This window comes from Scomber scombrus, chromosome 6 (genome assembly GCF_963691925.1).
Source record: "Scomber scombrus chromosome 6, fScoSco1.1, whole genome shotgun sequence".
Lineage (NCBI taxonomy): Eukaryota > Metazoa > Chordata > Actinopteri > Scombriformes > Scombridae > Scomber > Scomber scombrus.
In genome coordinates, this window is record NC_084975.1 from 33,584,909 (window position 1) to 33,610,105 (window position 25,197).

The window sequence follows — 25,197 nt, forward strand, 5'->3', positions numbered from 1 at the left end:
CATTGCACTTTGTGATGTATGGCTTGGATGCAGCTGCTCGGCCATGGAAACCCATTCCATGAAGCTCTCTACGCACTGTTCTTGAGCTAATCTGAAGGCCACATAAAGTTTGGAGGTCTGTAGCGATTGACTCTGCAGAAAGTTGGCGACCTCTGCACCTCAGCATCTGCTGACCCCGCTCCGTCATTTTACGTGGCCTACCACTTCGTGGCTGAGTTGCTGTCGTTCCCAATTGCTTCCACTCTGTTATAATACCACTGACAGTTGACTATGGAATATTTAGGAGCGAGGAAATTTCACGACTGGACTTGTTGCACAGGTGGCATCCTATCACAGTACCACGCTGGAATTCACTGAGCTCCTGAGAGCGACCTATTCTTTCACAAATGTTTGTAGAAACAGTCTGCATGCCTTGGTACTTGATTGTATACACTTGTGGCCATGGAAGTGATTGGAATACTTGATTTTAATAATTTGGATGGGTGAGTGAATACTTTTGGCAATATAGTGTATTTTATATTTCATTTATATTTCTTCCTGAAGTGATGTGCAATGCGTCTTCGGCGACTCCCGTAAATTCAGATTATTTTCCAGTCGCAGCCGCACCTCGTTTTCAAACAGTAATATTTGCCAAAAATTAGCAGAGGTGGGAAGTAAGTATGTACTTCGTTATTGTACTTCAGTAGATTTTCCAGGTATCTGTGCTTTACTTTATATTTTTCTGACGACTTTCTACTTTTCCTACCTACATTTGAACACAAATAGTATCTGGACTTTCTTCTCCTTACATTGTCAAAACAGGCTCGTTACTTGTTTCAACCTCAGTGACATTATAAAAAGAAAACCTGACTTGCAAATAAGTTATTGAAAACCGACCTTTTGTTATTTCTTTTGGTGTTTGCGCCCCATACTGCCCTGTTCATATCAAAATCCTCCAACAAAGAAAGGCCCAACAATGTGTGCAGACAGTGCAGGAATATGACAGCAGCAGTGAGACTCCTGACATATGAACACATGCTGTGCACTGTGCACAGTTTACAGAGGTCCATTATAACAGCAATCTGAGACAGTGAGTGAGTCAGTGAGGAGAGATTAATTCAATTAAACAAAATAAAATTATGCTCGTTCCTTAATCACAACGCGATTAACGTGTTAAAACTGCAGTCTGTAGTTTTGAGAAAAAAAGTGGACTTAGCCAGAAAACGAGTACAGCCTTCAGGTCCCTCCTTCTTCCTCTCTGCTGTGCTGCAGCTCTCCCTTATAAGCCCCTCCCCACAGAGGAACCTGCTGTGCATGCTGCACACACGTGAAGACTCATCCTCAAAGTAAGAGAGGAAACCTGTTTGACTAGTGGGAGCAAGTGCTGCACGGGGCAGGAGCGCTGCAGAGTGAGAGCACGCACTGTGCGGGGGAGGGGGGCTGCCAGAAGCGTGTGTACAGTGTCATTGACAGTCCTCCGGGCTCTGATTGGTTATTTTACTTGGGAGCGAATGGATTCTTACAAATCATTTTACGACCACTGGGTGGACCTAGAGACTTATGTCACAGCTTGTTTGTATCTTATTCTACTGTCAGATCATAATGACAATTTTAGCAAATATAACACAAAAATAGTTACGGACTGCAGCTTTAACGCTGACGGCCCTAATATTTATATTCTATATTTATATAAATTCTGTCTGAAATTTGGCTTGCAGCAAAACTAGACTTTGTCCAGCGATTTTTTGCCCCTCTGGTGTCATGATTAAATTGTGGCCACAATATAGCTATAACGTGTGCACAAAATACTAATTCGTGGCTACGAAATAGGTATAACGTGCGCACGAAATACTAGCCTAATTAATAATATTAATATCATTCCTGGACAGCTGGGTAAGCAAATCGAGCGCACTTTCTCTAGAACCTGCTACGTCTGGACCAAATTCTGTTCACAGTTTCAGCTTGAAATCAGCTTAAAAAGCCTTTTTCACTGATCATCTCCTTTGAAAGTAGCATCATGTGTGTCAGACTCTCAGCTGAGGGAATACATGGGCTATATGAACCGCAGCTTTTAATGATGCCACCGGACGAAGCCGTGCAGTTACAGTAGCGCTCAATGTATGTATCACGTTGCCAAGGGAACCTATAGCCTATCAGTGATCAGAATCTAGTTTGTATTGATTTGCAGGTTGTTGTTGATCTGACTGAATGTGTCTGTAGTGTTCTTTGGACAACAATATTAAAAGTTCACTATATTATTGATCAGTCTGACGTTTACCTGCAGATGAAATGTGCTATAATTCCTTCAAAGCATTATTTTAACACTTTGATGGTGTTTTATGCTTGGTCCTGATTTGCTGAAGTCGGTTTTACACTGCTATATTACAGCTAATAGAACCCTGATTGGAAAATTGCGCAATCCCTTATTACCACAGATAATATCTGATCAATAAAAATCATTCCACTTTGGTTTGCCAAAGACTAAAGTGATTTCATAGGACAGTGTCAGAGCTTGAGCATAATGTTTAAATCAGCTGCATCAAGTTTAAAGTTTCAGAGCTCTACAATGTGCAGCTGTCACCAGAAATACGAGGGCACTGAGGAATGATATTAATATTAATATTACTAATTAGTATTTCGTGCGCAGGTTATAGCTATATTGTGGCCACAATTTTTTTTTTTTTGACCATGACACCAGAGGGGCTCCGTAAACAAAAGAGGGAAACGAAGATGATAGGCACCAAAGTGATCTATGAGGAGTAGTCATTACGTATTTTGGTTTGTTTAGAAATATGCGTATGTGAAACCAAACACCCTAAATTTCCCCAAGGGGATCATTAAAGTTTACATCTATCTATCTATCTATCAAACCGTACCAAAGGTAGTGCAAGCATACAAAGAATGGGTCTTGGTATTTGTACCCAAATAAGACAACAGAGAATGAAAATAGAAAAGATTAAAGTAATAATAATGAAATGAAGTAATATTAAAATTAAATTGGAATCTTAATTTGCCGAATGAATACAAAGTTTAAAAATGGGATATTAAACTTGAAATTAAATTTTGACTGTACAAAGGAAATATGAACAAAGAAATATCCTTTATATTGTCATGTAAGGGAATGGAGCAGGTGGACCCTAATGCAGGAGACTGAAGACAGGGCTGCAGAAAAAGGTTTCACTTCCAGGACTTGTGTAAAAAAAGCAAAAGAGCTGAGCGCTGAGCAGATCAGAATCAATAAAAAAAAACCTGACAGGAACCTGACAAGAACTGGCAAAACTATATAAAGCATCCAACAAAGACTGAAAAGAAAACTAAGACTTAAAAACTAACATGTCTAACGAGGGAATGGGGAACAGATGACAAGACACAAGAGTAGGCTAGGAGTGATTGGCTGGCAAGACACTGGAGACAGGGCAGGGCTGACGAGACTGACACTAGGGGTGTAACGATACACCAATCTTCACCGATACATCGATTTAATGAGCAACAAGCCAATAGCATCGATGCAAAATGAAAACATCGATCAGACATAGATCATTTAAGACAGGCTTTTATTTTGAAATTCCCCTGGCACGTCTGTCTCCGCCGAAGTGCGCACACCTCCAAACAAAATGCAAGCAGCGCCATGACTATGGCCAGAAAAAAAGTCTGTGAAGTTAACCTGAGCAGCTTTTTTCTACAAAAACTAAAAACCACGACTGTAAAAGAGCGACGGGTTTCACTGCTGCTGCAACACGTCTGCAGCTGGAATATAGAGACCGTCTATCATCAGGTGCTTCAGACATCACATTACCGTAAACTCAGACACACCTGAAATGTGCTGCTGCTCGTCTTTTGTCATGTCGTTTTTTCCTCTGCAGCATGGTAGACATGGTTGATTTAAAAGAGAAGCAAAAATTCTGCTTTGGACCCATCTCCAGCGAGTACCTCCAGTATGTGTGTGAATCACATTAAAACAAAGCAGATACATATACATTGATAGAAGATAGAGGGTCTGCTATACTATGCTAATGCTATGCTATATACTATGACCAGTAAGCATTGCCAAGTTAATAGAGAAGGAGAAACGCTTTGGATTACTGTTGCAACAGCTAAAATAGAAAGTTTGTTTCTGGTTAATGTGTTCTCTGCAGCAGTTTTCTGCGTTCAGAAAGCGTGTTTGTGAGTGAAAAGGCACGTCACACTGTAACACCACTGTATGACAGCCAGAACCACATAATGAAGTCCCTTCTCCAGAGAAAAGATCAGCTGATCACCTCACATCAATTAAAAAATCTCCCAGTTAAACTTTGATTCATATCATGTAGACATTTTAATCTGATCAGCTCCATAGTTCTGAATGAAGCTGATCATCAGGCAGGATCAATGAACTAAAGCCTTCTATTTGCCAGTCTTTCCCAACCTCCTCTTCTGACTTTTAAATCAAGATTTTTACCGGTTGAACATGGGCATGAGGTAGTTTGTTACAAACAGACCACCATCTAGACAAAAATTCCCTTGGAAAACACTATGGACAATATAATTGATTTTGTCCTGCAGTTGTTCATCACATTTTTTATTACCCTTTTCAATCTGTTTGTAGTCATTATTTTGATATTTAGCTTATTGTCAATAGTCTCAAATATCTCTCAGTGTTTTTGTACTTCTTCTGGTTGTGCAATGTTTGTTTTGTGATCCCCAATTTTATACAACTTGACATTGTGATGGGTGAAAAAACACTTAAACCAACTCTTGATAATGATACATAAAAATAAGACTGTTTCAAAAAGAAAGAAAAAAATGTCAATGGCTACGTAACACAGTAGTGTCATTGAAGCAAATGAATGAGGACCAGAACTAGGTCTACGAGGCATATGGGTAATATATTTTTTAAATAAATACTTTTGGTCTTAGATTAAATCGAAATACAAGCATATACCTGAGACCTGGATTATGATTAGCAAGCATTACTCATAGTATTCAAGTTTTAATACTTACACACATACACACAGGGCCTGATTTACTAAGATCCCAAATAAAGGGTACTAAATTGCATGTGCAGTGCAATAGATTGCACGTTTAGTTAGCATGCGTTTTGTGGGTGATTTACTAAGAATAACTGCGTAAAGTGCAACAGGTGCAGACAGCATTATTTAAATGAGGGTTTTGTGTCTTAAAGCTGCAGTCTGTAACTATTTTCTTGTTGTATTTGCTAAAATTGTCATTATAATCTGACAGTAGAATAAGATACAGATAAACTGTGACTTAATTCACTGTCTCTGGGTCCATCCAGTGGTCATAAAATGATTTGCAAGAATCCATCGCTCCTGAGTGAAAAAACCAATCAGAGCCCAGAGGAGTGTCATGACGCTGTAGACGCGCTGCTGGCAGCCCCCCTCCCCCGCACAGCGCATGCTCTCACTCGGCAGCTCCTCCCCCGTGCAGCGTCTGCTTTGCTCTCACTCGGTCAAACAGATTTCCTCTCTTAGGCCAGATTCATAATTGACGCAAGCAAGCAACGCAAGCCACGCACTTCCTTTCATAGTGTACACAGTGGACACAAGCCACAAGGGCCATACATGAAATGCAATACACCACTCACACAACAGGGGGTAGCAGAGTCACTGGTGACATCGCAAAATGGCTACTAGGAGGAGTGGATTATTTTGTTGTTAAATCAGCACCGGCCAAAAAACAAGCATGCGAGACACAATAAGAGACGGTGGTATGTCCACCCTCTTAATTGCAGTGGGGACCAGGATGGTGACTTTGTGTCTCTGGTTCAACCCATGCGAAGCCTGGACGAGAAGAGGCATCTCCAATATTTTCGGATGTCAGTGCCAAAATTTGATGACCTCCTTGCGAGAGTGGCCCGCTTTCTTCCGGAGCCCCCGGGGAATCATCGGAACCCGGTTGGCATCGCTCAAAAGTTGGCTTTGACTTTGAGATACCTGTCAACTGCTTTCAGCCAGCAGGCATTCTCTGTTATAAGATGGGCACAAGCACCGTCTGGGCCATTACAGAAGAGATGTGCTGTGCCATCTGGGATGCCCTTTAGGCGGACTTCGTGGCCTTTCCTTTGGGGGTTGAGTGAATGAAGCTCGCGGAGGACTTTTGTAGGCAGTGGAAGTTCCCCCTGTGTGTTTGAGCGATAGATGGGAAACACATTCGCAGCAGAGCACCAGCACAATCTGGCAGTGACTACTTTAATTACAAGGGATTTTTTTCAATTGTCCTGATGGCTGCCGCTGATGCGAACTACCGCTTCTTATATGTGGATGTTGCCGCATACGGGCAGGAGAGCGATGGAGTGTTTCACCGCAGCACCCTTGGGTCTAGTCTGACAGAGGGTAAACTCCATCTCCCTGCTCCTGCCCTTCTACCAGGCACCACAACGCCCGGTCCTTTTGTTTTCCTGGGTGATGAGGCATTTGCCTCAAATTGATGCACATACCCACTGCCGCACACTCGTGTGTGCAATTGTAGCCAGTTGGCCTTTCCATAGCCTGGGCCTGTACAATGACTGTATTACATTTAGAAATTCTAGAAAAATTAGGACTAGGCTATATCTTACAATAAATAAATAAAATTAAACCATACAATTAGGCCTATGTGTTAATTTACGTTGTTATTAATTCATTTGTTTAGTTTCTGCATGACACGTATTTTTCTTCTCATTGAAGGCAAGAACCTACCAGATAGGAAGCGCATTTACCGAAGTTCTCGCTCCCTGTTTAGGTTTGTTTATAACGGCAACTGCCTATAATGATGAGGTATAATAAGCCTATAATAATACCCAGAAGTCTGAAATGTTATGAAAAGGGGTTTATTTATTTATAATAAGCACAACTCATCATCCCACACATTTAGAAACCATAGGCTCCTGAACAGTAACCTGTCCAATATTGAAATGGAAGTGGACGTGAAAGACAATTCATTTTAATTTCGGCAAGACGGAACTTTATGAACGTTGTAAATATATAACAAATGACAATCCCTGCAGCCTAAAAGGGTTCATATTGCCGCATCAGCTGTTTGTTATCGCGCATCAATATAGTGCTCTGTTCTCGAGTGAGATCTTGTAAAAAAGTGCACAGGTAATTGCAAAAGGTGAAATGTATGTCGCTCCACTCGCTCTGCCTCTCTTTCTCCCTCTCTCTTTCCCTCTCTGTCTCCTGCTGTATCTCCTGCAGCCTCTTGAGGAGGGCTTCCTCAAATGGATCCCTAGTCGGCCTGTTGCTCTTGCGCTTCCTTTTACAACAGGAGGCTGATGATGTGGGTGTGGTAGGGGGTGAGATGAAGTGGATGGCAAAGAGGCTGAAGCCACGACTGTCTTAATGATTGGAGAGTGAGATGGTGAGGATAAGGTCGGAGCCACTGGTGTCAGGATGGTGGTGGTGGGAGGGGAGGGTGATGGAAGGGATGAGGTAGAACACTGGGATAGGGATGAGGCGGGGTTGGGGACAGATAGAGCTGAGTGATATCCCTGAGCATTGACGCTTTCCTCCTCATCCTCCTCCTCATAGCCCTCATCGTTTCCCTCATCTAGTGCCTATACAGACATATATGTGGATAAATTACATAGTCCACTCTTAAAATCAAACATCCATCTGTTTGTAACCCTATCTCCTTATGGTTAAACCCATCTGAAAAGTATTTTCAGTATTTATTTATTTATTTAACATTTATGATTTAGTTTAACTGAATGGCTTAGAAATCACCAAAATACGTACTTTAATGAATTGAATGAATTTCGATTTGAAAAAAATCACTTTTATGATGAGTCACAGACAATAAACTTGGCCTTTCATAATTCTGGTAGCAGCAGAGTAGCAGATGTAACAAAGTCCACGCAGCGCGCTGAATGCAATCTAATCTTAAACCTATAGTCTGTTCATTATAATTTTGATGGACATAAATTGTGTTCTCCTGCCTTAATAATGATGAAAAATATTACCCCAATAAGGTCAGATTAGGAACCTACACTCACCGGCCACTGTATTAGGTACACCTGTCCAACTGCTCGTTAACGCAAATTTCTAATTAGCCAATCACATGGCAGCAACTCAATGCATTTAGGCATGTAGACTTGGTCAAGACGATCTGCTGCAGTTCAAACCGAGCATCAGAATGGGGAAGAAAGGTGATTTAAGTGACTTTGAACGTGGCATGGTTGTTGGTGCCAGACGGGCTGGTCTGAGTATTTCAGAAACTGCTGATCTACTGGGATTTTCACGCACAACCATCTCTAGGGTTTACAGAGAATGGTCCGAAAAAGAGAAAATATCCAGTGAGCAGCAGTTCTGTGGGCGCAAATGCCTTGTTGATGCCAGAGGTCAGAGGAGAATGGCCAGACTGGTTCAAGCTGATAGAAAGGCAACAGTAACTCAAATAACCACTCGTTACATCCGAGGTATGCAGAAGAGCATCTCTGAACGCACAACACGTCGAACTTTGAGGCGGATGGGCTACAGCAGAAGAACACCACACCGGGTGCCACTCCTGTCAGCTAAGAACAGGAAACTGAGGCACAATCACACAAACAATTCGCACAGGCTCACCACAATTGGACAATAGAAGATTGGAAAAAGGTTGCCTGGTCTGATGAGTCTCGATTTCTGCTACGACATTCGGATGGTAGGGTCAGAATTTGGCATAAACAACATGAGCAAGGATCCATCCTGCCTTGTATCAACGGTTCAGGCTGGTGGTGGTGGTACAATGGTGTGGGGGATATTTTCTTGGCACACTTTGGGCCCCTTAGTACCAATTGAGCATCGTGTCAACGCCCCAGCCTACCTGAGTATTGTTGCTGACCATGTCCATCCCTTTATGACCACATCTTCTGATGGCTACTTCCAGCAGGATAACGCGCCATGTCATAAAGCGCGAATCATCTCAGACTGGTTTTTTGAACATGACAATGAGTTCACTGTACTCAAATGGCCTCCACAGTCACCAGATCTCAATCCAATAGAGCACCTTTGGGATGTGGTGGAACGGGAGATTCGCATCATGGATGTGCAGCCGACAAATTTGCAGCAACTGCGTGATGCTATCATGTCAATATGGACCAAACTCTCTGAGGAATGTTTCCAGTACCTTGTTGAATCTATGCCACGAAGGATTAAGGCAGTTCTGAAGGCAAAAGGGGGTCCAACCCGGTACTAGCAAGGTGTAACTTATAAAGTGGCCGGTGAGTGTATATGTATAATATAAGCATATCACCTTGTTGCATTCAGTGTTGCTTGCAATGACCAGGGCTAAACTAAAGATTCCTGGGAAAACTGGATTATTTTCCTGGGATTTAAAATGTCATGTCATATTTTTGGGAAAAATATTAATCCCTACTACACACGCACGCCCACACACAAAACGGACAGATAACTGGTTGAAGACATACCGCAAAATTGGACTCAGAAGTCCGATGCTTGATATGTTCACTAAGCCAACTGAGTCGAGTCAAGATTTTAGGATAGCCAAAACTAATTTGCCCCGCACAACTTTTGCACGCCGCCTTCCACTTTTTATGTGCCCTACCGAATATGTCCCCCACATTCTTCCAGTCTTTTTTGACAGTTTCTACGCTCTTTCCCATTGCGACAGCAATTTCTATCCACGCATTCTCTATGGCAATCTTATTTGAGTGTAGGGATGTGGAAGTGTCATATAAATGTGGGTATGCCCGCACAAGTTCGCATAATTTGTCCTCTTCACCCTCCATGTTTCATACAGTCTTCTTCTGTTGTATAACAAAGTGGTTAATATTAAGTGCATTACATGCATTACCACCTCCCACGGCGACGGATGGTATTACATGCGTCGCGTATTCAAAAATCTGACTACACATTTTGTGACGCAGGCACGCATGATGGCGGCCAATGCGTCGTGATGCATCATGGGGGCCAATGCGTCTTGATGCATCGAGATGAGTTTGCGTGCCTTTGCGTCAACTATGTATCAGCCCTTACTGTGGGGACGAGCCTTCAAATGCGTGCAGCGTGCACGGTGCAGTTCCACTGTGGGGAGGGGCTTAGAAGGCAGAGCTGCAGCGCAGCAGAGAGGAACAAGGAGGGAGCTAGAGGCTGGAAAAACACGGGTGGAAAAAATCTGTTCTCTGCGTATTCTGTCCCTGTGCCTCTGTCTCCTCCTCACCACAGTAACAGCTGTTATCTGTGCGCAGCCTGTTAATACCTGCCCTTCAAAGGTATTATTTAAAGGCCCAGTTACCGTCAGCAAAATTACCTTCGGGTTTGGTCAATCACAATGCGTGTGCTAAATAACATATTTGCATTTCTCCTCCCTGTATTTTACACACTGGGGTTTAAAACGATCCATATTGCATATTCATTATGGCAAACATACTAAATGAACAGTATGTATTATCTTGCACATTTGAAAGATGCAAGCCTCAGTGTGATCAGCCTGCACATTTTTTTGTGGGTGATGTCAAGTTTGCACACGTTTTTACACACACAAACCTTTGTTTTGTCAAGCAGTGAGAGACAAAGATCCAGACTTACCCATGCTGTACTTGGCTTTGCATTTTGTTCTTTTGAGTATCTCAAATACCTGAAAGTGGATTAAAAAAAAAGTCATTCAACATGCTGCTGAAAAACATGTTCAGGTGAAAAAACTGTGTATAGTAAATCTAAGATCTAATCTGCAATTAAAATAATGAACTCATTTTGAGGTCTGGTTGTTAAATTGAACAATGCCAACAACTGCTGCAAGATGCTGTCCACAAAAAGGCCCTGTCTCCTTTGACTCCCTTTCAAAATATGCCAACTTCTCTCTAGAAATACTAAATCAATCCTTCTTCTAGATGAGTCATTATGGTCTTAAAATGTGGGCCCTCAAATAAGTGTGCCGGTGGTCAAGGTGAATGTTGTATACATAAGAAATGAAGTTGCTTTGATGTCTTGTGGGCACTTGTGCCCTGTCAGCCTTTTTCTGTCAGCTCTGTACATTATGTTATACTTTCATCACTGTGGACCTCTGGACCACCCACCTGTGCGGTGTATAATCCATTGTCAACTGGTTCTCCCTGTCACCAGCCCAAACCACCAAGTGCTATAGTCAGTTTAACTGATAGAACTCCCTCAGCATGGCAGCTGTGGTTTGTTTTGAGCAGCCTGCCTCTGCCTTTTGTCATAATGTTAACCGTGTGAACTGCTGTCACTGCACATGACACCATATTTGCCCCAGGAGACCACACATAATAGCCCATCTGTCTATTCTGAATGAGAGGTTTTCAAAGGTCAACTCAGTTTTGAGGAACTGAACCCAACACCAGTACCCGACTTTAACTAATCCCAAACTCTACTCTGTTTAATCAGGCCAGTTCAGGTCTCCCTTTAATGCTGTGGGACTCAGGTCTATATGTCAATATGTCTAATACCCGTACAGATCCAAATGGACCTGAGTGTATGCAGTAACAGATATTATCATGTGATAAGTAACAATCACTGCCGGGTGTGAACAGTGTTTTGTTTGTGAGAGGAAAATGTTAATGATAAAGTTTCTGTGGGATTAGGAAATGAAACTTTGTTTTTATTGTTTCAGTTACACCCAGTCTTTCCCTTTGTTGCACACATCAGTTATTTGATTACATTTAACTTTTTTGATTAGTGTTTATATTGAGCTGTAAACATGTGAACTCTTCATTGTGACCCTAAACAATACATGGCAGTGCGGTATTGGCTCACCTGTTGTTCTTCCAGCTCCTTGGTATAATTCCCAAACTAGACAATTAAAACAATTTTTACGAAAACTAGAAAGAATATGGCGTTCCACTAAATCAGAAGAATCTCACTTAGCCTGGAAAGACAGTCTTAAAACATATAAGAAGGACCTCCATAACACCAGAGCCGCCTACTACTCATCACTAATAGAGGAGAATAAAAATAGTCCAAGGTTTCTTTTCAGCACTTTGGCTAAACTGACAAAGAGTCATAACACTACTGATCCATGTATTCCTTTAACTCTCAGTAGTGATGACTTTATGAGTTTATTTAATGATAAAATCTTAACTATTAGGGACACAATTAATCACCTCCTGCCCTCAATAAGTACTGATTCATCCTTTAACACAGGAAACTTAGAAACTGCTGTTGAACCTGACATTTATTTAGATTGTTTCTCTCCAGTCGACCTTATAGAACTAACCTCAATGATCACTTCTTCTAAACCATCAACCTGTTTCTTAGACCCGATTCCAACTAGGCTGCTTAAGGAAGTCTTTCCCTCAGTTAGCATTTCCTTATTAAATATGATCAATCTGTCTTTAGTGACAGGATATGTACCACAGTCTTTTAAAGTAGCTGTCATTAAACCACTTCTTAAGAAGCCAACTCTTGACTCAGAGGTTTTATCCAACTATAGGCCCATATCTAACCTCCCCTTTCTCTATAAGATCCTCGAGAAAGCAGTTGCCAATCAGCTGTGTAACTTTCTAAATAACAGCTTATTTGAGGATTTTCAGTCTGGATTCAGAGCTCATCATAGTACAGAAACTGCACTGGTAAAAGTTACAAATGACCTCTTAACTTCATCAGACAATGGACTTCTCTCTGTCCTCGTCCTGTTAGATCTTAGTGCTGCCTTCGATACTATTGATCATCAAATCCTGTTAAAGAGACTTGAACATTTAATTGGTATTAAAGGAACAGCAGTAAACTGGTTTAAATCGTACTTATCTGATAGATTTCAGTTTTGTAAATGTCAATGATAAATTCTCCATGCAATCAAAAGTTAGACACGGTGTTCCTCAGGGTTCAGTGCTTGGACCAATACTATTCTCCTTATATATGCTTCCTTTAGGAAACATTATTCGGAAACACAAATTTTCATTGTTATGCCGACGACACTCAATTATATCTATCAATAAAGCCAGATGAAATTAACCAGTTAACTAAACTACAAACATGTATTAAGGACATAAAGGCCTGGATGACCTGTAACTTCCTGTTATTAAACTCAGAACAAACTGAAGTTATTGTGCTTGGCCCTAAACACCTCAGAAACACATTATCTAATGATATAACTACTCTGGATGGCATTACTTTGGCCTCCAGTACTACTGTAAGGAACCTAGGAGTTATATTTGACCAGGATCTGTCCTTTAATTCCCATATAAAACAAATTTCAAGGACTGCCTATTTTCATCTGCGTAACATTTCAAAAATTACACACATCCTGTCTCAAAATGATGCTGAAAAACTAATCCATGCATTTGTTACTTCTAGGCTGGATTATTGTAATTCATTATTATCAGGCTGCCCTAACAAGTCTCTTAAGACTCTCCAACTGGTCCAGAATGCAGCTGCACGCGTTCTGACAAAAACTAGAAAGAGAGATCACATTACTCCTATTTTAGCTTCACTGCATTGGCTTCCTGTAAAATCTAGAATACAATTTAAAATCCTTCTCCTCACTTTTAAAGCTCTTAATGGTCAGGCGCCATCATATCTTAAAGAGCTTATAGTACCTTATGTACCTACCAGAACACTGCGCTCCCAGCATGCAGGTCTACTTGTGGTACCTAGTATCTCTAAAAGTAGAATGGGAGGCAGAGCCTTCAGTTATCAGGCTCCTCTCCTGTGGAACCATCTCCCAGATTTGGTCCGGAGGGCAGACACCCTCTCTGCTTTTAAGAGTAGGCTTAAAACTTTCCTTTCCTCCTCTCTCTCTCTATCCATCCATCTATATCCATTAACATTCATGTACTATTAATGCATTCAATAACCTAAACTTCTTCCCCGGAGTTGTCTGTGCTTTCTCATCTCACAGGTAATCTGGGCCTGTAAACGTCCGGATGACATACTCCAGTCCCGGACCTACTAGCTTCAATGTTGATTTTCAATGTGCTTCTCTCTCCTATTCTTCCTCTCTCTCCTCTCTACCCCAACCGGTCGAGGCAGATGGCCGCCCACTTTGAGCCTGGTTCTGAGGTTTCTTCCTGTTAAAAGGGAGTTTTTTCTTGCCATTGTCGTTAAGTGCTGCTCATGTGGGAATGTTGGGTCTCTTTAAAATGAAAACCTGAAGAGTACGGTTTAGAACCTGCTCTATGTGTAAAGTGCCTTGAGATAACTTTGTTGTGATTTGGCGCTATACAAATAAAGATTGATTGATTGATTGATTGATTCTGGGTGCAGGGATTAAAGGTAGGGTTAGTAATCCTGTTCAGAAGCCCTTTTTGTTATACTGGGTGAAATGGTCCTTCTATTATCAAAGGTATCAATACATTATGTCTTTAGAAAAAGGAACGGAAAAAATCAGACCTCAGTGGCAGCCACAGGACTGATAAAACTCCGACCAATCCATGTTCTTCGCACCGAAAAGCAAGCTGTTGCCGGTTTGTGGGGGCATGGCTTGAACAGACTAAGTGACGGGAGGGGGAGCAGCGGGGTGGAACTTAGAGGAGGCAGGAGGAGGTGTCACTACCCGATGTGAGTCGCTACCCGATCTGAGTCACACATGCGCAGTAGCGTCCGCCATCGTCGGCCATCTTGGACAGCTACTTACGGCAACACCACTTGGACAAACTACCTCCTATATGTTGGATAGATGTATTTCATACATGTTTCAGCAGTTGGATGCGAGTCCGCACAAACGTATAGAAACAATATAAGTTCAATACCAGTTTGTGCATCTGTATGTAACCTTGGAAGTATTAATACACAAGCACGTTTTTCGCGCAATGTCGCTGCCTGGTGTGAGTCTGCGCGTTGTGTGCTGTTGCTACCCGATGTATATATGTTGTATATATGTTATATATGTATATATATGTAATATAAAATAATATGTAATATTATATGCAATGTAAAATAATATAAATATATAAATAAAAAAGATAGATAAGATAGTAGATAGATAGATATAATTATTATTACTATTATTTAGTATTATGATATCTATACTTACTCTTTACTTATACTTACTCTTAACCTCTGAAAACTATTTATATTTATATATTTATGGGTCATTCCGTGAAATCGGTACATTTTGCGTCCCAGAGAAATAATCTGTCATAAAATCACTATAATACCAAATACACACATAATTAAAAAACTTAACATTAGTATGTCTTCTATCATCAACACTACCTCAAATTTAAGTAAATTAAATATTACTTTCCATAGTTAAATTTGCATTTATGTTGATAAGGCAGGGATTTTCGCCTGTCCCTCACTATGAAAGTTATTTTTCAGGTCTTTTTAGTTGTTACTTGTTGTTGGAAAAATTATACAATTTTCACATTTGTATATTGTTCTAATAGTAATCTCATTGTTAAGCAAGGTTTTCAGCATGAATACATGTCATCTTTATAAAATTTTAATCATTTTATCAGTGTCCCCTGATTTCATGTCAGCCCTGTTACTGACACAAAAAAACCTCTGTAAAATAAAGGCACATTCCAACAGTGACATCATTCACAGGAAGTTAAATCATTTACAGGAAGAGGATTTTCAACAGTTAAAACACAACTAAGTTTCTCTCTTCTATAATGTATAATTTTGTTGTTTTATGAGATTGTTGGGGTGGGGGACATCATACAGCGTCATTACTGTTACCAATTTGTAACATATTAATTAAAATAATAATTTGTATATCTTGATATTTACCATATCTACAAGTAATATTCTTTCAAACTGTATGACATGTGCTCTTGTGACCTTGGACATTAGCTAGCTAGGGGCAAAGTAGCTCGAAATCGTCAATCCTGTTACTGTCAAACCTGTTACTTTTCCAGAGTAACAGGAGTGACACTGATTAGATTTCACTCTAGTCACACAGTTTAAAAAGTTTATTTAGATAAATTGCTAACATTTTTAAAAGTTATCTTGTTTGTATCATTGAGCTGATGCCCATATTATGAAATGTGGGTGACATATGAGCATTTATTACAGTCTTAGTAACATTTGTTGTATATGCATCTAACATTTTATTGAGGTTGCTTTCTTATTATAAAGATAATGTAATATTGTTGTTTTGATTAAATTGTTTATATGTATACTTCAATACACTTTTACAGATGCTATTAGTATGCGTGACCAAACTCTGAGCCAATCTAGTGCAGTTGATTGGACTAGTACAGACATCATTGGAAAGTGGTGTATGGTCAGGTATGATGGTGACATTTACCCAGGTATTGTCATTGCAACAGATGACACTAACATCCAGGTCAAATGTATGCACAGTGGAGGTCCAAATTAATTCTATTGGCCTATTCATGATGATGTAATCTGGTACCTCTATGACGATGTGCTTCGCTTCATCCCAGCCCCACTACCAATCACTGGTCGCCATGTGGCGATCCAAAGCGATATATGGTTGGATCTTACAAAGTACAATGAGAGATTTCTCCATTGAATGTGCATATCACATTCATAGATTTATTTGTGAAGTAGTTCTCCTGTTCTGTTTTCAACACTTTATCTCCGTTTCTTGTTAACATTAATTATAGTATGGTTACATTCTAAGTTTTGAATCTCATTTTCCTATAGTGCTACCTCCCTCAGTGACAGGAAAGTATTACTTTAATGTGGTTTTGCATTCACTTGTTATTATTTACCTATTTAACTTTGATGGAGTTTTTACCTAACTCAATGTGAATTTTGTTACCTACTTCAAAGAGACTTGTGATGTGTGATAGGTCTTTATGGCCTGGTTTTAATGCCAGTTGATTTCTCTGACCAGTGTAGTGAGGATCAGTTTCAATTAAAGTAACATTCTTCTAAATCTCTTGTTAATCATGTATTTGTGTAAATACTTCACTACAGAACCTCACCCCTATCTTGTAATGTTAAAGAAAAGGAAACCAAATACCAGCTAAAAGAACTTTGTCTGGAATTCATGATCCCGACTACAAACCCCTCAAAACATTACATTTCTTAGAATTCAATATGCTTCACTAATATAACTATGCAAATTCCATGCTACTGCAATTTAAAAGATAGTTATTTATAAGGTATAATAATAACAACAATAATAATAAATGCAGTAATGTTTTTAAAAGATACAAATATGTACAGTGTGCTGAACAATGTGTCCCATCATTCCTGTTACTCTTGTCAGTCCTGTTACTTCATATGTCAGTCCTGTTACTGTCATTAATTTGATAAAAATGTAAAAATGATAATTAGAAGGGCCACCCAGGTATTACCAATCCAAATAAGACTGTAAAATGTTTTGGAAACTACCTTTTATTCAATACTTCTCTCATAAAAATACATATATATCTTAATTAATATGTGGTCTCTTTTTAAATTTTTTATTTTCTTGGTCATCTGAAGGATGAAATTGAAATTTTAAAAATATATTCATAATCTGAAATAATCCCAGTTTAATGAGGGACTGAAATACTGTCCATACATGTGTAAACTGTTAAACAATTCTAATTCCAAATATATTATATAGTAACCATTTTGTCCGTAACAGGGTTGACAGATAAATTGTATCATGGAGTGGATAACATGTCATAAAATAGATAAAAATAAATAGCCTGAGATGGCACCATATAATTTATTGTCACTTTAATATGTCTTCTTTCCATAGATACTTTTAAAATTGTGATAAAAATGATTTTATATTTTAAATTCTGAAAGTTGAAAAGGTACCGATTTCGTGGAATGACCCTTATACGATTGATTTATTCTATTTATATTTATATATTTATACGATTGATTTATTCTATTTATATTTATATATTTATTTCGCATATCGCGTTTTGAGTCTGGAGACTTTTTTTCCAAGCGGAGTTGCCGTACATGACAGTCCAAGATGGCGGACGATGGAGGACACTACTGCGCATGTGTGACTCAGATCGGGTAGCGACTCACATCGGGTAGCGACAGGAGGTGCTATTTTCAAATCTTGCTAGCTCTCTTGCTAGCTTTCCAACATTACCAACCCTACCTTTAACTGAGTTGGACTATTGCAATATTTCACTAAGTTTAATGTTACCTGATGACCATACCTGCCCTGCTGGCGCAATTTAGCTGAAATAACATTAGCATAAGTGTACACCACCCTGTGTTTCCAGTAAGCTAGCGTACCTTTGGTCTGAGGTAGCGTGGCATGTGTCATGAGTGTGAAAGATCCTGGCTCTAAACACACTAACATAAGGAGCAACACTGGGCTTCAAACCAACTCCAATGCAAATCGTTGGGTGACATCATACCGCTCTGCCTCCATTTTTACAAACAGTCTATGTTAATTCACAGCAAACTCAGTGGACTTACTATTGAACTTCTGGTTTTGCTGTCGAAGAAGTAATCTTTGTCTGAGAGGTCAAACCTATACACACAAAAAAACACAAAAGCACACATATTTGTTACTGTTTGTTAAAGTTAACCTAAACAGACATAAAGATATCTACACAGAGTAGCATATACTGTATTACAGTCTACAATTAAAAAAAACAACAAAAAAAACATTTACCCACAAAATTGACCTCTTAGCCTAGATTTTGGATAGATCAAGATGAGCCTGTTCAAAATTGGGAGCAAAAATATGGTATCAAATAGAGCTCAGTGAAATAGACGTGTAAACAAATGTTAATAAGAAGTAAATACATTATGTAAATATAATATTTAAACCATGAACACAAGACTGTAAGTAGGGGGAAAAAATAATGGACAAAACCCATCATTTTTAAACACGATAAAAAAACTTCATCTATCCTCTGTTGGGCCTCAACCATGTGATCAGACAAAGGCTAATTCAAATAAGCTTTATTGGCATGACATCAGAAAACGATATTGCAAAGACAGTACAGAAGATTACTAACACTGATAGATGATTACAAATAAATATAAAATATGCAAATATCAACAAACAAATCACATCCAATATAGTAAAAGGCTTTTTAAAAATATCAACAAACATTAAATACAATTGTGTTGCCTTAAAGCATACATTTGAATGTGCTTTTATTTTGAAAGACTTGTGTTTTGCTTGCCTAGGAATTTAGAGGTTTAGAGTTCACTTCCAGCTGAATCTGCACACCTGTGTATTATATATATATATATATATATATATTAGGGCTGTCAAAGTTAACGCGTTAAAAACACAAGGTGCTTAAACTTTTGATGACGCGCCCTTAAAATAACAGTGAAATATTTGCCAGTGACCTCAGACATGTTTGTTTTTTTGTCAGTAGCGCACTTGCTTTCCTCTGCCTTAAAATAGCAACAGGCCACCAATGCTTGCTCATGTGGGAATGTTGGGTCTCTTTAAAATTAAAACCTGAAGAGTACGGTTTAGAACCTGCTCTATGTGTAAAGTGCCTTGAGATAACTTTGTTGTGATTTGGCGCTATACAAATAAAGATTGATTGATTGATTGAATGCGCCTGACCACACCTCATTTTGAGATCAAAATGCGCACAGACAGGTGAAAGTGCATTTGTCATTTAGACAACGCGGGCCGCAGGGCGAGAAAATGAGCCAACATGCCCCTTTATTTATTGATTGGTCACTGCAGTTGATTGGACTGATCAGATAAATCACTGCGGTTTGACACAGAAATGGAGACAGATTACAGAATAAACTCAAGTGTACACATTTTCTTTTCTGATTCACCAGCTAGTTAAAAATCTGTAAATCGTCAGTCTAATTAAAAAAGGAACAAAAAATAACTTCATTTATAGGAAGATTTTTCTTTACATGATGTGTTATTTTCCCCATTAACTGTTATTATGGATGGATATTATATGTTGTTATAGATAAAAACGCATGGGAGAGTCACATTTTGAACAAATTTATATTTACACAATTTCAATGTGAGGCTGAAAATTCCTGAGCATCAGGTTTGATATAAGTTACATGATACCCTACATCATATACATTTTTCCGGAAACATTAAGTCTAATAAACAATTTTCAGTGTTCAAAAAACACCCTTATTATCATATTCTGGGTTATTAAATTATGCATTCACAGTCAGAATATCAATAAACACAAATACATAGACACAAATAATGAATAAATAACATAAACACATTCTGCCAGTAGGAATAGTTTATATGTCCCTGATGACACAGAAGACTACACAGTAGGAATGCAGGTTTGTATCTATGTGCAGGTATTTGTCAAACAGGTATTATAATATATAATATAACAGTCTGCAGAGAGAAAACACTGCTGATCTGTCAGTGATAACTGTGCAACTTTATTAGTATTAGCACACTGCAGGTGTGCAGACTCAAACTCCATCAAAAGTTGCTGCAGCTGTTGAAGCCGGCTGTGATCAGCCAGCTGTGATCAGTCATCAGAAACAGACGTTGCTTCACGTGACGCTTCAGAGGAAACAACATCTAATTTCTCTAAAAACATTTTTCCTTGTCTCTTCTTTTCTCAAGTGGTTTCCTTGCATCTCTCCATGCATCCATGGTGCGCGGGACTAAAACGCAATGGAAAGACGCAATTGAGGGAAACGTGGATGCAATTTATGAGACATGTACCAATGTATGCCATGACTGGCCCTCATGTTCCCTTGACCTAAATCCAATTGAGCAACTATAGGACTAGATAGATAGATAGATAGATAGATAGATAGATAGATAGATAGATAGATAGATAGATAGATAGATAGATAGATAGATAGATTATTCCGAAGGAAGGAAATTAAGCATTCGATGCTGCCAAATACCACTGCAGTCTGTCCAAGAGCTCACTGATGCCCTGATCCAGGCCTCAGAGGAGATCCTGCAGGACAGAATCTGCTGACTTCAGGAGCATGTCCATATGTTGTCAGGAGTGCATATAGGCATGCGGGAGCCATACACACTACTGAGTCTTATTATGAGTTGCCGGGATGAATTTCATGCAAGTTGGATCAGTCTGTGCATTAGGAAAAATACACACATTCTTTACATTACCGGTTTAGGGTTATAAAGTTGTGTTGGGGACACAGGCAAATGGTTTAGGATGTTTACCCAGCCTCTCCTGTGCACCCCCTGTGAATGTTTTTGTTTACCCTTAACTTAGCTAGGTGCTGAGTGAGGTCAACCTGTCACACACATAGTGATGTATGAACTACAGGTGTTAACATCATTGGGCCTGAGTTACTAAAGGTTTGCATGTGTAAAAACGTGTGCAAACTTGACATCACCATCAAAAAGAAGAAAACAAAGCCTGTGACAAAGACGGTTAAAACCTGGCCCCAGGGAGCTCTCGTTACCAACGGACTGATTGGGATTTATTCCACCATCCCGACCTGGAGGTATATACACAGCAGGTTCTCTTTTACGTCAACTGCTGTGTAGACAGTGTCACAGTGCAGAAACGGGTCCGGACCTTTCCAAATCAGAAAGCATGGATTACAAAGGAGGTCTCTCGTGATGGGGCCTTCAAGTCAGGAGACCAGGCCCTCGGACGCACTCAAAGAATATCGAGGATCGTTTCAGTGATAACAACGCAAGACAGGCATGGCAGGGACTGAAACAAATCTCCAACTATGAGGGCAACACTGCCACTGTTTCCGACAGCAGTGCCTCCCTGGCAGATGAGCTGAACTGCTTTTTCTCACGGTTTAAGGTAAAATGACCACCCTCACACACAAACATCCCTGCTACAGACTCTAGTGTTCTGATAGTTAAGGAACATGAGGTGAGGAAGTGTTCAGAGCTGTCAACCCAAGAAAGGCCACAGGTCCAGACGGAGTACCTGGGAAGGTCCTAAAGCCTGCAGCTACGAACTAGCACAGGTTCTCACAAATATTTTCAACCTGTCCCTTGCCAGAGCCACAGTCCCCTCCTGCCTTAAAACAGCTACAATCATTCCGGTACCCAAAAAACACAACATAAATAACTTAAATGACTACAGACCGGTCGCCCTCACACCCATTGTCACTAAATGCCTAGTGTAGATATATGCTATGAATTGAAAAGCAAACATATTTCAGATAATGAGAATTATTAGTTTATTGTTTGTTTAATTTCATAATGTGGTACAATGTATGATAGTTTGAAAAACATTATGTGTGTATCATGTCAGAGGAATGCACAGCAGGAGATGGGTGTGATTGAAGGGGGTGACTGTATTAGCATAGCCCTAAGTATTCGTCCAGGATCAGCTGACTTTGAACCTTTTGTTAAGACAATGCAGAACGAACCCTTAAAAATGGGACGTCTGGTGATTCTGTAAGGACATCACACCTGTGGGGGGATTGCACAGGGAGAGGAGACATCCTGGAAGCCAAAATGAAGGATGGAGCCAGACAGACAAGAGACGACGCCTCGCACATTCAATTTGCATTCTGTGTTTGTATTTAAGAGGGTTAGGGAGAGACAGAGAAGTCAGAAATTTACGAACGCTGACAGAAACACTGTTGAATGTTAGGGAGAGTAAATTGACCCGGAGCTCTGTATATGCTTTATACGTTTACTGTTAAATAAATAGCGTGTTGAGACCGAATATTCTTCTCCTATTTTTTCATCAAAACGAACACGTGGACTGAGCTCACACATAGAGAAAGATTTAGCAAGTAGTATAGCTCAGACCACAACACTAGAGAGACTGATATCACAGCATATAAAAGCCGACCCCCATCCATCCTTCGACAACCACCAGTTTGCATACAGACAGAACAGATCCACGGAGGATGCCATAAGCATTGCCCTTCACACAGCCCTGCAACACCTGGAACAGAGACACACATATGTCCGGATACTGCTCAGCATTTAATACCATTATCCCGGACATTCTCATTAGAAAACTTCTCCATCTCGGCTTCTCCTCACATCTCTGCTCCTGGATCCTGGACTTCTTCCTCTCCAGAGCCAAAAACATTTTAAAAGACTCCTCACATGGCGCACAGGTGTTCGAGTGGGAGGGCGTGTACAAATATGTTATTTAGCACACGCATTGTGATTTAACAAACCTGAAGGTAATTTTTGACGGTAACTGCATCTGTAAATAATATCTTTGAAGGACAGGTATCAACCAGCTGCGCACTGCGCACAGATGACTTCTGTTACTGTAGAGAGGAGGAGACGGAGGCACAATGACAGAATACACACAGGACTGAGTTTTCCACCTGTGTTAATATTTTTGGAGTGGAATATTTTTGGTTTTACTAACAGCATTGACTTTGTCACAAGTACTCTCCCATATGTGGGTTTTTCTGGTAATATTAGTTTTTGTTATAACTCAATATATTAGTTAACCTCTTACACTAGAACCTGATCACATTTCATTTTGTTCTTGCAGCTTTCTGCTCATCCAAACTCTCCATAAAGACATGCAAAACCCTAATTTAAATACTGCTTTCTCCACCCTGTTGCACCTGTTTAGGGTTTATTTTTCTGATGATATGACATCATGGAAGGACATAGAATCACAATGTGCTCAGATACCATTACATTTATAACTCTACTCAGCTGAACTAAAATATCTGCGAGTGAATATGGCCCATCCTAAGTATTAAATATGGTTAATATATGGTGTGAGGTAAGAAAATATTACATTCTCTGTCACAATTTAGCCCAATTTGGGGTCATGTCTCACTTAACCCAGGCAAGCTCTTCTATGCAAAATAAGTCATTAGTAAGTCCCACACTTACATCTTTAGAGGAAATTATGATTAACAATTGTAATAAAGGCTGGATTTCACTAATATACAACTGGCTTGCATCTGGTTCTAAAGAGTCATCAACATTCAAACTCGATATGGAGCACAGAATTAAAAATGGACATTTCTATAATGATTGGATCATAGCCTGTAAAGAGGCACAGCCAACACTAATTACTCCAATACAACTGGTTAATGCAGACCTACATAACCCCTGCCAAGCTGCATAGGTACACCAGTGATATACCTGATACATGTTTTAAATGCAATAAGGCTAAAGAAACATTAAACACTGTCTTTGGGAATGTGACACGATCAGGAAATTCTGGAGGGAGGTGATGGATAAAATGATGACCATTTTGTCCTAAAGCAATGATCTGGAAGCCATTTAATGACTTTATTAAAAATGAAGACATAGCAGAGCTTCTACAGTTGGAGAACCCAAATTAATTAAAGTTATGGTACACCTCAGAAGGGGGTGGCCTCTAGGTGAGGGTGATATGTTTGTTATATTACAGTCTCATACATTGTAAAAGAATGCTGGCATTTGTACCTTGTTCTGAACTGTGATGAAAAATACATTTTAAAAAAAACATTTCTCAAAATAAAAAGTCCATACAAAATTAAGTACCTACCTAACTCTGTGAGCCACACAAACTTGTGTACGCAAATGTATTGGTAAATGTCAGCATCCAGAGAAGATTTTAATGTAGGTTTACTCAAAACAACTTGTTACCTTGGGCTTCTCTTAGAAAATACCTGAAAATAGTTATTTTTTCAAGGGTACAAATATATTGCAGCCTCTTACAACACTACACATTATGTTATGACAGAGATACTTTTAAACAGTGACAATCTAACTCAGATAACACGGTCAAAATTCTTAATGCTAAATAAAATTACTATAAGATAATAAGCCACGGGATGAGTAGAATACAAGTGATACTATTCTACCCACAACACAGTACTGAAGGCATGGACTTAGTGATTTATAGTCAATCTCCTTCTTTTTGTGTAGACTGTATAGTCAAATACAGGTGACACCCGCTCAGACCACTTTGATAGTCATCCACTGTTTTGCTATTGTTATGCTGCTAAGGTAACCTAGGCTCAGTTTAGACAGCATACACCTAACAACACCTAACAAAAGCCTGCAGGTTCCTACATGTTGTGGTTAATGTGAACGTGAGACCAGAGGCCTGTACTACGACGCTGGATTAACATACTCTCCCTTACCTGGGTTGATTTACCCAGACATTTGCAATCCTGATAAGCGGTACTACGAAGCTGGTTATAAACTCTGTAATTGAACCCAGGGTTTTCCAATCTTGATCACTGCACGCTCACATAAAAGGGTTAAAGGTGTTTGCAGCGTCTAACCAATCGCAAACATGGAGAAATCCTGCAGAGCAGCCTACTTTACCATGGAGGAGCAGACAATTATTCTTCAAAAATATGAAGAATTCAAACCAGAGGTGGGGGACTCGAGTCACATGACTTGACTCAAGTCAGACTGGCGTCGCAAATTTGAGGACTTGAGACTTGCTTGACTAACACTGATAAAAGACCCGACTTGACTTTGACTTGGTCTTCATGACTTGAGACTTGACTTAGACTTGGTCTTCATGACTTGAAACTTGACTTAGACTTGAGACAGATG

General features: G+C 39.7%; 1 protein-coding gene across 1 annotated transcript in view; it reads right to left on the reverse strand.

The window, feature by feature from the left end:
- Nucleotides 1-25,197, reverse strand: part of LOC133982539 (anoctamin-1-like) — a 205,529-nt gene that overhangs the window by 115,021 nt on the left and 65,311 nt on the right. Inside the window, exons 5-6 of the mRNA XM_062421594.1 lie at nt 18,207-18,261; nt 10,485-10,533 (exon numbers count right to left, since the gene is read on the reverse strand). Of these exons, the coding sequence (XP_062277578.1) occupies nt 10,485-10,533; nt 18,207-18,261 (104 nt within the window). The remainder of the gene's footprint in view (nt 1-10,484; nt 10,534-18,206; nt 18,262-25,197) is intronic.